Source organism: Oryctolagus cuniculus, chromosome 7 (assembly GCF_051225735.1).
Source record: "Oryctolagus cuniculus isolate XC-2025 breed Fujian yellow rabbit chromosome 7, ASM5122573v1, whole genome shotgun sequence".
NCBI lineage: Eukaryota > Metazoa > Chordata > Mammalia > Lagomorpha > Leporidae > Oryctolagus > Oryctolagus cuniculus.
The window spans coordinates 109157326-109173236 of record NC_142873.1 but is presented as its reverse complement, the minus strand read 5'-3'; the positions used below and the strand labels follow the sequence as shown (position 1 = coordinate 109173236).

At 44.8% G+C, this 15911-nt stretch overlaps 1 protein-coding gene and 1 pseudogene across 18 annotated transcripts in view; both read left to right on the top strand.

The window, feature by feature from the left end:
* Positions 1–15911, top strand: part of UBE2U (ubiquitin conjugating enzyme E2 U) — a 62072-nt gene that overhangs the window by 11662 nt on the left and 34499 nt on the right. For 8 of the 18 annotated variants that reach the window (XM_008265126.5, XM_002715946.6, XM_089300512.1 and 5 more), the window contains 2 exons: positions 918–1038; positions 8930–8978. In XM_008265126.5, coding sequence (XP_008263348.3) covers positions 918–1038; positions 8930–8978 — 170 coding nt within the window. Of the gene's footprint in view, positions 1–917; positions 1039–5270; positions 5570–8585; positions 8808–8929; positions 8979–10201; positions 11060–15911 lie in introns of those variants that run through there. The other 10 variants (XR_016210977.1, XR_016210978.1, XM_089300515.1 and 7 more) reach the window with 6 other exon arrangements.
* On the top strand, positions 10450–10736 carry LOC149125680 (large ribosomal subunit protein eL43 pseudogene; annotated as a pseudogene).

The following is a 15911-nucleotide window of genomic DNA, read 5'->3' as shown; positions in this document are numbered from 1 at the left end:
ATTCTTGGACATATAGCCCCAATGTGTTTCCAAAATAGGAAAACTCAAGTTACAGCAGCAAATTCTTGTTGATTTTGAGATATCAAATGTCAGATGGTTACTTTCATGATTGAGAGATTGCCATCATTCCTGTAACTTCCAAGCCACAACTGTCCACTTTGACCAGCATCTACACTTGTATATTGCACGGTTTAGCATATCTTATCATATAATTTGCATGTTGTAAGATACAATGTCTATATTACTAAATTGCAATAAATATTTTCAATTTGGGGAGATATAAGTCATGGTCTTGTGAAGTTGTAGTTACTTCTGGTCATTCGTGAGATGCAGACACACAAGATTTTAAAGATGTCTGCCATGTATTACTGTGAAAGGACTTGCAGATGAAATTATATTTACTCAGCAGCTGACCTTCAAATTGTCCTGAGTTGTGCCTAGAAATGAGCAGCTACATTCACTGTAATTACATTTAGCAGCAGGAGAAGACAACTACAGATAATAAATTAATCAAGTGTGTGCAACCTCAGTACCTGTGCTTGTTCATCCATGTTCTAATGTGGTATCATGTTAAAACGTAAAGCTTTATTTCTTAAGCCCGTGTAATGGAAATGTTTCAGTGTTTCCTAATGTTTAGTTCCTTTTCCATAAAAACCCAGTTCGAATGTGTATGACAGGAAGGAATGTGACAGGAAGGACTGTTAACTTGCTCTGACACCAGTGTTTAGCTTGTGAGTGTGCAGTATAAAACCAAGACAGATCGGAAGCTTCTTAAGTGTAAAGACTGTGTCTCACGTTACCTTTATGTCTATTCACAGGTCTGTGCATAGTAGGTATTTAATAAGTACTTATTGAAAGTTGTATTATCGGCTTGTCTTTCTGCTCTAAAATGTTATGTTGTCTATGTTTTCCTATAGGTTATGCTGTCTAATCCAGGGCTAGAACAGCCAGTGAATTTGGAAGCAGCCCAAATGCTGATTGAAAATGAATCTGTATACAGAACACTACTTCAAAGACTTTTCCACAAGTCATGCGAATGTAAGAAATGCCTACTTACTGTTATGTGGTAACCATCGATTATGCATTAAATTTGTATAGCAAATAAGTAATCTAGAAAATAATCATTATATAATGGAATATTTAAATATTTTCTGTATCCATTTTCAGTTAAAAATGGTACAAAGATCCCTTCTACTATAACTCTTTGTCAAACCAATCTCTTTCAAAAGATCAACAAAGACCTTAAGCTTATTATCTTTCAATGCTCTGATGGTGTGGATGGTTGGTGCCAGTTGAAACGAGTCTACCCATCAGAAAGATGTCACATCCGAGTTTAACTCAAGTACTTGGGCCATCATCTGCTGCCTTTCCAGCCACATTCTTCAGGAGCTGGGTTAGAAGCTGAGTAGCTGGGACTCGAATCGACACTCTGACATGGGATACTAGTGTTGCAGGGGGCACTTAACCCACTGAGCCACAATGCTGGCCCCAAAAACTTATTTTAAGGAATTTTCTATCTTTCTTGGGTGCTTTTTTAAAGTTAATTAAGTTTCTAAAAAAAAAAAAAAAAAAGAAGGTGAAGGAGAAGGAGGGGGAGGGGAGAAGGAGGAGAAAGAAGAGGAGGAAGAGGAGGAGGAGAAGGAAAGAAGAGAAATTAACTTCCAGATGCCATGACTTGGAACAGCACTTGTCTCAACTGTTGAGGAACATTTTTCGATTTTTTTTTCATCATGCAAATTGTAGAACTCTTTGCATAGAGTCGGTCTTCTATATATGAGATTGATTGAAAATGGATCTTAGTGGAGAATGGGACTGGGAATGGGAGAGGGAGTGTGTGGAGGGGTGGGAGTGTGGGTGGGAGGGTTTCTTTGGGAAAATAAAAGGTTTCTTTGGGAAAAAAAAAAAAAAAGAAACAAACTACTCCTTCCCCCCCCCAAAAAAAATAATTTCCTGCAAGAAATAATTCTGTGCAATACGTTTTCAGTTTTTCCCTGCAGAAGGAAAGTGATAAGAAAACGATGTCCTTTCTTTGTCGTCCTTTCTTTGGCAGGCATCACCCAACACTCCTTTCCGTTCTCCCCCTGTGTCGTCACACCTAACATAAAAGCTGCCCAGATTGCCACAGCACACAGGAAAGAGCCACACAGCGAACAGTACTCGGGCAGCTTTCACTACGTGCTCTTAGTTACGTTGGTGAAACCTAAGGAACTCTAAGGCAGTAAGCAGGGGTCAGCTTGTTTGCCTGACCTTGCTGGACTGAGGGTATCATGCCAGAGAATGGTTTCTGTGGCTTCCTGGGGAAAGACTTGCGGCAACGCTGAAGACACAGTTCCTGTGTATCAGAAACGAGGAAGTGGCAGAAAACTTGTCCCCTCTCAGTCAGGTGGTAATATTGTACTTCTGCCTGGGTTTGTGTGGAAAAATGAATCCAACAGGAATTAATCACTTGTATCCGCTTGGGAAAAAAATCTCTACTAAAATACTACAAGAATCCTTTCCCGTCTTTTAATAAAGACATATGAGGGAATTGTTATAATTTTAGGGAACACAAAACTGAAACAGCTAGTTCATCACATAATGGGAAGCACAAGGCAGCTAATTATACCATCCTGGGGCATTTGTTAGAGGCTAGAACTGTATCCTCTGTGTCCAGTGTGGTGTCTGACCAGAGGTATTGAATAAAAAGGTGTAGAATGAGTGAATGAAAAACAAACCTAAGCTTAGTTCTTGATTGTACTTCATGGTTTACTTGGTGCTTTGAGCATATAATCAACTGATCTTCACAGCCCCCTGCTCAGAGAGGAAGTCAAGGGTAAGGTGATTAGCCACAGGCCGCCTGGCAAACTGCAGCACTGGGCTTTCTCAGTCCCCCTATGCCTGCAGGCTTAGTGAATTGACTGTAAAGTCACTCATCTGGGGTCAAAGAATTAAAAGCTGCAGGTACAGAATGGAAGCAACCTGACTTGATAAAGCGAACTCTGTCCTGTCACCAAGCTCTCAAGGGAGTTGTTTGCTTAACACAAGACAGTGATAGCAAGTGCCCTTCTCCCAAGCATGTGTTCTACTATTTTACACTCCTGGTTTGGTGAGCAGCCATCTGGACTACCTGTGCACACAGGTCCAGCATCACCTTTCCTCTAGCTAGGAAAGTTAGGAAAGTGTGTGTACTTAGCCAATGCCAGAGAAGATAAAGAGCAACCATAAATGGTGTCTTCAAATAATTGGTGAGATGTCCAGGAGAAAAGAGGTATGGTTGTAGTTCATCTTTGTAGTTCCAGGGCTCACATAGAAGCTACAAGTCAGCCATTCCTTCTCCAGGCCTGCTAAGTTGTAGCTACGGGAGTCCAGAGTATGCAGGCATGGCCCTGCCTTGTGTCAAAACATATTGTGGTGATTTCCCTCCGTAATTAGCTGTCTGGAATTAATTTCGTTAACCTAAAGCTAAGCTTGGCATTTGATATGCAGACATGCAAATGCCTCTCATTCCCCAAACTTTTCCCTAACATCTGTTATGTTTTTTCTAACCTGAACAGCTAGTCTTGCCTTAATGTATTGATAAGAAGACACAAAACTCTGAACTCAAACCCAGTTGGCAGAGGCCCAGTGACCTCCCATATCCTGTCACCCTCCTTTCACTGTGGCCTGGTCCCTATCTCCCTAATTTTTAGAGCACGCACATACCCCAGCTGCCTGGGACAGTCCTGGTATAATTATTTCTAGCACCCTCTTTTACTTTGCAGTGGATCAGTTTGGATAATAAATTAAGCAGTTAGAGGAATGTATATCTGATCTCTCCTGGCAGCAAATGCCACTCTAGTGGTAGCATCCTCAAAGGGAAAGTCCATCCAGGTCCCAGCTGGCCAAACAGAGGGAAGGATTTTTCTGACAATTCAAGTTGCTTAATAGAGTAGACAAGCCTGGCTTTGCAGGTAGTCAACTCCTTATCACTAAAAGTATTATTTAAAAAAATTTATTTACTTGAAAGGTAGAATTACAGAGACAGGGAGAGATAGAGAGAGGTCTTCCATTTGCTGGTTCAGCCCTCAAATGACCGCATCACTGGGACTGGGCCAGGCTGAGGCCAGGAACCAGGAGCTTCTTCTAGATCACTCAGGTGGGCGGCAGGGACCCAAGCACTTGGCTGTCTTTAATTGCTTTCCCAGGTCATTAGCTGGGAGCTGATTCGGAAGTGGACTAGCCAGGACTAGTCGGCACCCATATGGGATGCTGGTGTCACAGGCAGTGGCTTAGCCTGCTATGCCACAGGGCCAGCCCCGGAAAGTGTTCTTTTATAACTAGTGTTTCTTCAGTGGAGTCAAATGACCATTTTTCAGGGCTGTTGTCAAAAAGTGTCTTGCCTGGTGTCAGGAGTTATACAAGGCGGCCTTTCAAGTACCTTCCAAGTTCGTTTATGGAAACTTGGAGGAGGAAAGATCTGGAAGGAGACAATTCCTAACAACTGCTCGTCTTCTATGTTCTGAGTATTGTGCTTTCGATTTTGCTGCAGAGATTTCATAGGTACTACATAGCTTTTTTTTTTTAATTTGTCCTTGTGACTTCATTTCTGTTTGGTCATGTGGTCAAGTAGTGTCTATCTCCTGCTTACCACAGTTACTTTGATATTTTAAAACATAAGGTTCATATAACTCAAAAATATTTTAATTGAAGGAAGCTACAAGAAAATAAAAAATAATAAAATTGAGTAATGATAACTAAGCATGAGGTAATCATTTTTTCTAGTCAAATATATTCCTATGGCTTTTGATAAATAAAGGAGGAAATCCTAATAGGTTTCAGATACTTATCTAAATAAATTGTAATATAATAACTGACAGATGAATCTCACTACTAGAAACAGGAGTATTAGTAAAAAGGTTTTTCAGAAATTCATGGAAAATGTCAATTAAAGTTAAGTTTATTTAAGTGCAAAATTTATTTTAGAAAAACCATAAGCTTCTTAAAGTACCATTGTATTAGAGAGATTTTAATACTCATTTATATTATATACTTTCAAAAAATCTGATAATTGTGCAACTATATCCTATTCTGCTTATGCTTAGGAAAAAGCTGCGATACCCATTTGATTCCTCTCCAATTCGAGCTCTCATTAGTTCACTGGGTTTGTTTTTTTTTTTTTTACAAATACCTGTTAACAATAGAGCAATTTTAAAGAAAATTTATCTCTACAAATTATATCTCATAGGATTTTAGACTTTGGTGTGTTTACTCTTTAAATTGAGTGTGTTTTTTTTTTTTTTTTTTTTGGTTAGATGTAGGAGTACCCTTGGCCCTGGAAAATAAACTTTCTGGATATGAAAAGAAAAAAGAAAAGTCATCCAGTGGCACTGCTTCCTTAAGGAACAACTTGAGCTTCAGCCCCCTCATTCTAAATCAGTGATCCTGGTGGTGTTATAGATACTCTGTCACTCACAAACGTCATGAGATGTAGAAGACTTGAGTTTAACAGGACAGAAGTGTACATACCTATTTGTTGGAGTCACATCTCTTTTTTCCCCTGTTTTATCTCATTGAGCCAGTTAAAATAACATTAAAATAACATTTAACTCTACGTGTTAAGTGTTTATTTTACATCAAAGAAAAATATGTTTATAACTTTAGAGATGTAAATAATAGGAATTGACTTTTTTAAAAAAGATATATTTATTTATTTGAAAGGCAGAGTAACAGAGAGGCAGAAAGCGACAGAGAGAGAGGTCTTCCGTCCACTGATTCACTCCCCAAATGGCTGCAAAGGCCGAAGCTGGGCCAATCTGAAGCCAGGAGCCAGGAGCTTCCTCCAGGTCTCCCATACATATGCAGGGCCCCAAGGACTTGGGCCATTTTCACTGCTTTCCCAGGCTATAGCAGAAAGCTGGATCAGAAGTGGAGCAGCCAGGACTCGAACCAGTACCCATATGGCATGCCGGTGCAGCAGGCAGCAGCTTTACCCACTTCACCACAGTGCTGTCCCCAGAAATTGATTTGTAATTAAATACAGCAGACCTTAGAAGCCCCCATCTTTTATCCCCAAGTGCCACCCCCAAGAACCAACAACAGCTTTCAACACATTGAGGTGTTTCTACTCTATTTCCAAGCTGGTATTCCTGAAGTTTTTAGTTTTAGATATTATTTATAGACTTATTATAAAATAAAAATATCTTCGTCTTATGCAGCCACTCTCACACACATCTCCTGCCCCCATTCTCCTAATATAGTTTAGTTATATTAATGTGACTTTGTAAATATATCACAGGTAAGCCAAGAATGATGATCTTGCTTTTCTGATACAAAAGACCTGCGTTTTCTATTCCTTTATTCTTTATCTGTCTACCATCTATCCTTCCCCTAAACTTTGTGACAAAGCTGTGGAACAACTGTCAGATGTTTGATCAGTGTCAGTCCATCCTTCTCTCCCTCACCCAACCATGGTGATGTCTTCCCAGGGCCGCCTATTCTTTCTGTAGGTCAGAGTTGACAGTCAGCTGGTAGGTGGGCTGGAATGGCCACTGTCTGCCTCCTGGTTGGAGTTCCTGATTGCACCTTCATTCCCCTCGTAGTTGATTTGCTCCTTCACTTTGCTGAGTGCATGTTCCAGGAGCTTCCTGGTACATGGGAGCTCACTCTTTCCTGACCCTGCGTGCCTAAAATGGTGATTATTCTACTCTCGTATGCTCACAGTTTGGCTAAATTTTAGTTTGGAAATAATTTTCTTTCACCAATATAAAGACCTGATTACCTTCTGCTTTCTAGTGTTGCTTTTGAGAACTCTGATTTCATTCAGATGTCCAGTTCTTCACATGTGATTTATTCTTTCTTTCTGGAAGCTTTTAAAAATCTTCTCTTTATTCCAAGAGATCTGGAATTTCTTGATGATGTTTATTGGTGTGTTTCCCCCCCTAATTCATCATGTAGGGCATTAAGCTATTGAAATCTTAAACTCCAGTCTCTCAGCTCTGGAGAATTCTCTTGTGAGCTTTTCACCTTTATTTTCCCTGTTGTCTCTTACAGATCTCCTTTGATTTGGTTTTCTTTCCTTCTTGCTTTTTTTAAATCTGTCTTTCTCTTTTCTTTCTTTCTTTCTTTTTTTTACAGGGAGAAGGGGAGAGACAGACACACAGAGAGATCTTCCATCTACTGGTTCATTCCCCAAACGGCTGAAACAGCCTAGGCAAATTCAGAATCCTGGAACTTTATCCAGGTCTTCCACATGAGTGGCAGGTACCTCATCACCTGAGCTATCTTCCACTGCCCTCCAAGGCGCATTGGCAGAGAATTGGATTGGAAGTGGAGCAGCCAGAACCTGAGGATGCTGGCCTCACAGGCAGAAGTTTAACCCACTGTACCACAAATGCCAGCCCCTTTTATGAATTGGACATTGAATCTATTAATCTGATCCGCTAATTTTTTTTAAAGATTTATTTATTTATTTGGAAGTCAGAGTTACACAGAGAAAGAAGGAGAGGCAGAAAGAGAGAGAGAGGAATTCCATCTGCTGGTTCACTCCCCAGTTGCCACAATGGCCAGAGCTGTGCCAATCCAAAGCCAGGAAGCTTCCTCCGGGTCTTCCCATGTGGATGTCGGGGCCCAAGGACTTGAGCCATCCTCTACTGCTTTCCCAGGCCATAGCAGAGAGCTGGATAGGAAGTGGAGCAGCCGGGACTCAAATCAGTGCCCATATGGGATGCCAGCACTGCAGGCGGCGGCTTTACCCACTATGCCACAGCGCTGGCCCCTGATCCTCTAATTTTTAAAATCAATTATTCCTCTGTATGGTTTTTGTTTTTATTGTTTGAGGTTTCCAGAAAAATAGATCTCTGTTTTCTATTTTTCTCCTTATTAGTTTGTTTTGGGTTGTTGTCTTTCACGTTAAGCTGCCCAAAATATCTAATGATAGTCCTTTCATGTGATGGACTTATGACAGTGTTCCATTACAAATACTGGAAGTTCTGAATACAGACTGGGCGTGTTGCTGGCCTTCTTCCAATTTAAGGTTATCCAGTGAAAACAATCTGGCCATTTTATTAGGCTTGACAATTTGTCCTGAGAGGAATATTCCAGTCAGAGAGAGAGAGAGAGAGAGAGAGAGAGAGAGAGAAGGAAAGAGGCTTATATTCTGAGACCTGGACAAAGGAAGAGAGTGTCAGGAATCTGTTCAATATGATTTATTTGACCTATTCCCTGTCTTCAGGACTTTACCCATACTTTTGTTCTTAAAAAAAATTTTTTTTTGAAAGGCAAGTGGCAATGAGATCTTCCATGTGCTGGTTTACTCCCCAAATGCCTGCAACAGCCAGGGCTGGGCCAGGCTGAAACCAGGAGTCAGGACCTCCATGCAGGTTTCCCATGCAGGTAGCAGGGCCTCAAGTGCTTGAGCCATCACCTGCTGCTTCCCAGGCACATTAGCAGACAGCCGGATGGGAGTCGAGAACCAGCACTCAAACTACTTTGTTCAGGATCGGATTCAGACATAACAAGTAGAGGCTTAACCCACTGAACCACAACACCGGCTGTCCAAACTCTTGTGCCTGGCATCCTCCATTCCTGAGTGTCTCTGGCTCAGTTTCTCTTCCCTTTCATCTTGGCAGGTCGTACAGGATGCAGGTGCAGCCTTTGGTGTGGACCTCAGCCCTCGTCTCTGCGGTGCGCGATGCCTTCTGTTCGGAAGGCCAGGTCTGCCCGTTCCTCGCTGGTCCGCTCTTCTCGCACCTGGGCTTCGACTTTCTGTGGCCTGCTGAGACAGTTCCCCCTCGACATCTGCTTTCCATCTTGAAAGTTGCCCCTGTCATCTTTCTTTCGCCCTCCTTGAGGTTTTATACTTTATTTTTATTCTTTTATTGCCATTTTATTGAGGCTTTGGAAAGAGAGCACATAAAGCCATATATTCACCCTCCAAGTAAACTAAAATCCCTTCATATTTTTTTCTTCACAGCAAAAGATGATGGCCAGGAGTTACCTAAAGACTCTCAGAAGCTTAGCAGGTAAGTCTTTGTTTTTATAATTCTATGTCAATTTACTTATGAAAGAACTCTTGATTTAAACTCTTCATGCTTTCTATCATTGAATTTTCATTTTTTAACTTAGAAAAAGAAGTAGTATCTTTTTCTCTTAACAGATCTTTTCAAAATGTTTTTAGGAAGTAGGTGGAAAGTCACTGAATTGTTTTGGACTTTGAATTGTAACTCAATGAACTTGCTCATCCTTTTTATTTTTGGAAGAGGTATTGTCAACAGAATGAGTCCAAACCACTCTAGGTCGTAAATGATTTAGGAGAAGATAAGATTCTGGAGGAAAATGATGCGAGGCGGGGCTGAACATTGCATCTTTTGGAAGATGGCCTGGCGGCGCGCACCAGGCATTCAGCTTCGAGCACCTGAACGAAGCATAGGCCCAGCAGGTCAGACATGATCCTGTGGCATTTGTTTCTTTGAGAATTCGCAGCAGATTCATTTTGAGTTCAGTCAGATGTGAAAGAAACAAAACAAGTCAGGTTCCTTAACTGGCCCCATATAAAAGATGAGTAAAATCAGGGAACTTAAGTGCCTTCTGTTTGTGAAACTAAGTTGAAAAGTTGTGAGAAGACTGGCATAATCTAGTGAACAGTGTGCTGGGTTGCGATTCACAGAGGTCACTGCTGCCCCTTCAACGTGCCAATGTGGGGCAAAGTGATTGACCAAACTGACCACCCTGGCACCAGACAGGCCTGTGATAGATGGTTGTTCACTGTTGGTCACCATTGTATTGCTGCCTCATTATCTGTCTGAAAAATATGACTGTCCCTAGAATATCAAAAAGTCCTCTTTTTTTCAGCACATAAGAATACAGTGTTAGCATTTACTAGTAAGGCAGCAGCAATAGACCAGAAGACCTTCTGTGGTTCCAGCCTCAGCAGGTTCTGCGCACCCAGTTAAGGATAAGAGCGATGGCAGGGTCAGGTCTGATTCATGATGCTCACCTTGTGCCAACCTGAACTCTCCTGAGAACCTTTGAGTGACTCAGCTGAAGCCATGCAGTCTAGATTTCAGTGATACTTTATACTCCTGATGTATATCAAGCTAAACTTTGTTGTGGATCTGGGAATTCTAATGTGTGCCCCTGATACGTTTGTTCTGAAATAGTTATGTCTAGTTTTTGTATTTTTGTTATTTTTGACACATGCTTTCTTGAAAACTTTTAAAATATGTTTGTTTTCATTTTTTGAAAGGCAGGGAGAGACAAGGACAGAGAGATCTTTTATCCACTGGTTCATTTCCCAAACATCCACAACAGCCAGGACCAGGACTAGACCAAGCCTGAAGCCAGGAGCCCAGAACTCAATCTGGGTCTCCCACAATGGATGGCAAGAACTCGGAACCTAAGCCATCACTCACCGTCCTCAGACTACCCGTTAGCAGGAATGCTGGAATCAGAAGCAGAGCCAGTGCTCTGGGCTTGTAACTGTGTGGCAACACTATGGCTAAACACACAAAGCAGGTTGGGAGTGTCAGTAAATCCCAGCCCCCCGATGGTGCCACCCACTGGAAAATGGTGAAGAAAACTGAAGTCAGCCAGTTACACCAAGTACCCTTGCTCCTTCTGTGGCAAAACCAAAATGAAGAGACGAGTTCTGGGGAATCTGGCACTGTGGTTCCTGCTTGAAAACAGTAGCTGGTGGTGCCTGGACACACAACACCACTTCTGCCATCACAGTAACGTCTGCAATCACGAAGACTGACGGAGGAGTCAGTGCTATGGCATAGCAGGTAAAGCCGCCGTTTGCAGCACCGGCAAACCATATGGGAGCTAATTCATATCCCGGCTGCTCCACTTCTGATCCAGCTCCCTGCTAATGCACCTGGAAAAGCAGCCAAGGATGGCCCAAGTCCTTGGGCCTCTGTAGCTACGTGGGAGATCTGGAGGAAGTTCCTGGCTCCTGGCTTTGGATCGGCGGAGCTCCAGCTATTGCAGCCATTTGGGGAGTGAACCAGCGATGGAAGATCTCATGCTCTCTCTCCATCTCTCACTCTATAACTCTGACTTTCAAATAAATACATCTTTAAAAACAAAAAGAAGAAGAAGAAGACTGAAGGAATTGAAAGGCTAGTAGAGGCCGGCGCCGCGGCTCACTAGGCTAATCCTCCGCCTTGCGGTGCCGGCACACCGGGTTCTAGTCCCGGTCAGGGCGCCAGATTCTGTCCTGGTAGCCCCTCTTCCAGGCCAGCTCTCTGCTGTGGCCTGGGAAGACAGTGGAGGATGGCCCAAGTCCTTGGGCCCTGCACCCCATGGGAGACCAGGATAAGTACCTGACTCCTGCCATCGGATCAGTGTGGTGCACCGGCTGCGGCGGCCATTGGAGGGTGAACCAACGGCAAAGGAAGACCTTTCTCTCTGTCTCTCTCTCTCACTGTCCACTCTGCCTGTAAAAAAAAAAAAAAAAGAAAAAAAAAAAAGAAAAAAAAAAGAAAGAAAGGCTAGTAGAGGCTCCATCATTTGAGTCACCTTTAACCTATAGTAAGTGGATTAATTTATATAACAACAGCAACAAAAGCAGAGCCAGGACCCAAACTCAGGCCCTCTGATATGGGGTCATATCTTAACTGCTGCAACAAATTAAAGCCCCAAGCTTTTAGTTTTTAAATAGTGCACCCACTATTTAAAAGTATTCGGGGAGAGAAATGGTACTGTCAGCATTGTGTTGGTCCAACACTGTATACCTAGGGGTTTTCATTACCTCATGAGCTGGATGAATAAAACTGGTTATGGAAATATATTCCAGAGGTCTAGCCAGGCAACTGAAATCCTGCAGGCAATGTCTGGCCAACTGTGTAGAATATAGTCAGGGAATCCATTGATAATTAGTAATTGTAGGTGATTTGAACTTATGCTAGTCATTTAGAATGTTTGCACGTGGTCCGTAGGATACTCCTTGAAGGCTAGATGGGGCTGGATTTTAGCCCCTGTAGAACAACTAGGTATTCATGTATTTAAAACACATTCACTTAGCATGTGCTCCGTGCTTCCTGGAGCTGGCAGAGTGCCCCAGAGTTGGGGCTATACACCTAAATAATACATGATCGCTAACCGTACAAGATTTACACTGTGTACAGTGTTGGAAACCCTGCTTTGAAGGCAAGACAGTGCAAGGAGTGGGCCTGTCAGTCCCACAGGATCAGTGCAGGGAGTGTCTTCCATTAAAGGGTGTAGTTGGAGGCCACAAGACAAATATCAGGATCACGGCTAAAGAAGGAATGCTAAGGTCACATTGAATCGTATGTGCAGTGAGGCGTACTGAGCAGACACATCTTCAGAGGACTTCACTTTTCCCCAAGTCATCTGTCTCTGCAGCCCCCTGTTTTAAATGCAATCCAAAGTTTTATTGGACTGTGCCTGTTTATTGTTGCATCACATCAATACAATATAGTAAGTGCTACAGTAGAGACAAGACCAAGATACGGGGCTGCGTGGAGGGGGAACCATCTCACTTCCGCTTGGCGCTGGCCGGAGGGGTGCATGCAAGGGCCAACCCTTAGGAGGAGGTGATCCCCTCGGCTGATTTTTAGAGGCTGAGTGAGAATTGACCCGCAGACCAGGGACGCAGGGCCTTTCAAGCGAGGGCACAGCATATTCTAAAGCCTAGAGCGTGACAGGCCTTATTTCCCACACCTGGCCCAGAGGAAGGCCTGTGACATCCCGAATCAGTGAAAATGAATCAGGAATGCCAGGGGGCAAGTGAAGTGTATCGGTCGCTGAGACACAAAGCCAAAGGGAAAAGAGGAGAGGGGGACTTAGACAGCAGAGCAGAGTGAGTACGCAGGTGGTCAGAATGTTCAGCACACTAGTTCCCCTTTTCTGTAGAAGGTATGTTCCAAGACCCTCGGTGCATGCCTGAAACCACAGATAATGCCCAACCCCATATATATATATATATGTTTTTTCCATATACTTATACGTATTATAAAGTGTAATTTATAAATTAGGCATAGTAAGAGATGAACAATAACTATTACTGTTAAGAGAACAATTATAATAATACACTGTAATAAAAGTTATGTGAATATGGTCTGTCTCTGTCTTGACTCTTAAAATATCTTATACTGAACTCATCCTTTTTCTTCCTGTGATGATGTGAAATTGTGGGGAGCAATCCGGACTGGACTAAGTTACTGAAATTAAGACTTATTCTATGCATCTGCTCTCCCACAACATGGCGTTGGGAGAGAAGTAAACAGCTTCCGCACAGCTGCCTCCAGTTCAACTAATAAACTGTAGGACTTGCTCCTGATTGGAGGAGAGCAGCGTACTCGGCGTGTGGGCAGCCGAGTTGGGATTGGCGGAGGAGGACTATAAAGGAGGAGAGAGACGGCATGCACCGGGAACATCTATGGGGAACATCTAAGGGAACCTGTGCAGCCCCCGAGAAGAGCCGGCCGGCGGTGTGCCGCTCCCCTGCGGAAGTGGGGAATGTGGCCAGGGGGAACTGCCCTTCCACGGAGGTGGAAGGGATAGTAGCCAACCCGGGAAGAACCAGCAGCAAACCCGGGGAGGGCCGAGCAGACGAAAGAACAGCGCAGGGTCCTGTGTCGTTCCTCCACGAAGAGGGGGAGCGACATAATGGTGCCGTGACTCGGATATGAAGCCTAGGCAGGGCTTAGTGTCGTTCCTCCATGAAGAGGGGGAGCGACATAATGGTGCCGTGACTCGGATAGGAAGCCTAGGCAGGGTTTAGTGTCGTTCCCCCACGAAGACGGGGAGCGACATAATGGTGCCGTGACTCGGATATGAAGCCTAGGCAGGGTTTTGTGTCGTTCCTCCACAAAGAGGGGGAGCGACATAATGGTGCCGTGACTCGGATAGGAAACCTGACTTGGATAGGAAACTTAGGACGGATAGGAAACTTAGGAGGGAAGAAACGGGAAGAAACGGGAAGAATTGGGAAAATATCGGAGAGAGAGACTAGCAAACAGCCTAGGGAAAAGCCGGACGAAAAAGGAGCCGGAAGAAGCTATTGAAAGCCTAGGCATAGACTCAGATACGGACTACGGGGGGAAGCTGGGAGAAATCTTTAAGGTCGAAAGCGAAAGTGAAAGCTAGAACAAACAGACTCGGATGCGGACTGTGGGGAGAGGCCAGGAGAAATGAGGGAGGAATATTGTTGGAGGAAAGTTTGGGGAAACATACCGGGTAGAGAAAAATGTTAGGGAAATTGAAGCCGCGGGGGGCAGGCCGAGGCGGATACGAAAGCCACTTTGGGATTCTCAAGTTAGCCCGGGAATAGGGGGCGAAAAGTTGAAACTAGAAGCTGAGACGCAAGCCAGGTTGGGATCCGTCTGATTAGCCCGGGGAGCAAAGGACGGGAAGCCAAACCGTGGGGCGGAGACGTACGCTGGGTTGAATTCGCCAGGCTAGCCCGGGGAACTTGGATTGAATGCTAGTGGTGGAGACGCAAGCTACGCTGTGTTACTCGCGGAAGCCGCCGCGTGCAGAGAGAGCACGGGGCGTGAATAGATAGGGAACGCTGGCGTAGGCCGTGGTTCAGACGCGAAAGGGTTAAGCGTGGAGACCGCGGAGCGCGCGAAGCCGAGCCGCGCAAAGCCGGGAAGCTGCGCAGATGAGAGAGGCGCGCGGGCTGAAGCGGCGCAGAGCCGGGAACCCGCCGGCGGGGCGAGGTGCCGGGAAGCTGCGGGGATAAGAGAAACAGAAGTTTTAGAAGTAAAGTGAGAGAAATAGGAATGCTGGAAGATAGAAGTAAAATGGGAGAAATAGGAATGCCCGGAGATAGAGAAATAGAGAAAAATAAGGCCTCCCCTCAACATGGCAATGAGAAAGCTTGCATTCGGTCTGCCTGATTAAGTGAGGCGATGAGCACGATGAGCACCTGCGGCGGCTAGCAGCTTATGCGCCGCAGGTCACCGAAGACAGGCACGAATTAACATCAGTAAGGCCTCCCCACAAAAAGGCAATGAGAAGGCTTGGATTCGGTTTGCCTGATAGAGCTTGTAAGCCCCTGCAGGCTCGACCAGAGCATGCGCTGCAGGGCACCGAACACAGGCACGCATCAGCGCCTAAAAACCTCCTCACAACATGGCGAAGAGAGGACCCGGATTCGGTTTTCCTGATTGATAGGACTTGTAAGAGCCTGTGGCAACTCTAGCAAGTAGAGCAGAGTGTGTGCCGCGGGACACCGAAGACAGGCGCGTATCAACGCCAAAAAATAAAAAGAAAGGGGGATCTGTGGGGAGCAATCCGGACTGGACTAAGTTACTGAAATTAAGACTTATTCTATGCATCTGCTCTCCCACAACATGGCGTTGGGAGAGAAGTAAACAGCTTCCGCACAGCTGCCTCCAGTTCAACTAATAAACTGTAGGACTTGCTCCTGATTGGAGGAGAGCAGCGTACTCGGCGTGTGGGCAGCCGAGTTGGGATTGGCGGAGGAGGACTATAAAGGAGGAGAGAGACGGCATGCACCGGGAACATCTATGGGGAACATCTAAGGGAACCTGTGTAGCCCCCGAGAAGAGCCGGCCGGCGGTGTGCCGCTCCCCTGCGGAAGTGGGGAATGTGGCCAGGGGGAACTGCCCTTCCACGGAGGTGGAAGGGATAGTAGCCAACCCGGGAAGAACCAGCAGCAAACCCGGGGAGGGCCGAGCAGACGAAAGAACAGCGCAGGGTCCTGTGTCGTTCCTCCACGAAGAGGGGGAGCGACATAATGGTGCCGTGACTCGGATATGAAGCCTAGGCAGGGCTTAGTGTCGTTCCTCCATGAAGAGGGGGAGCGACATAATGGTGCCGTGACTCGGATAGGAAGCCTAGGCAGGGTTTAGTGTCGTTCCCCCACGAAGACGGGGAGCGACAGAAATGATACTGTGCCTACATGATGAGGTGCTGTGAGGTGGATATCATAGGCATTGTGCTGTACCACTAGGTTATTACTT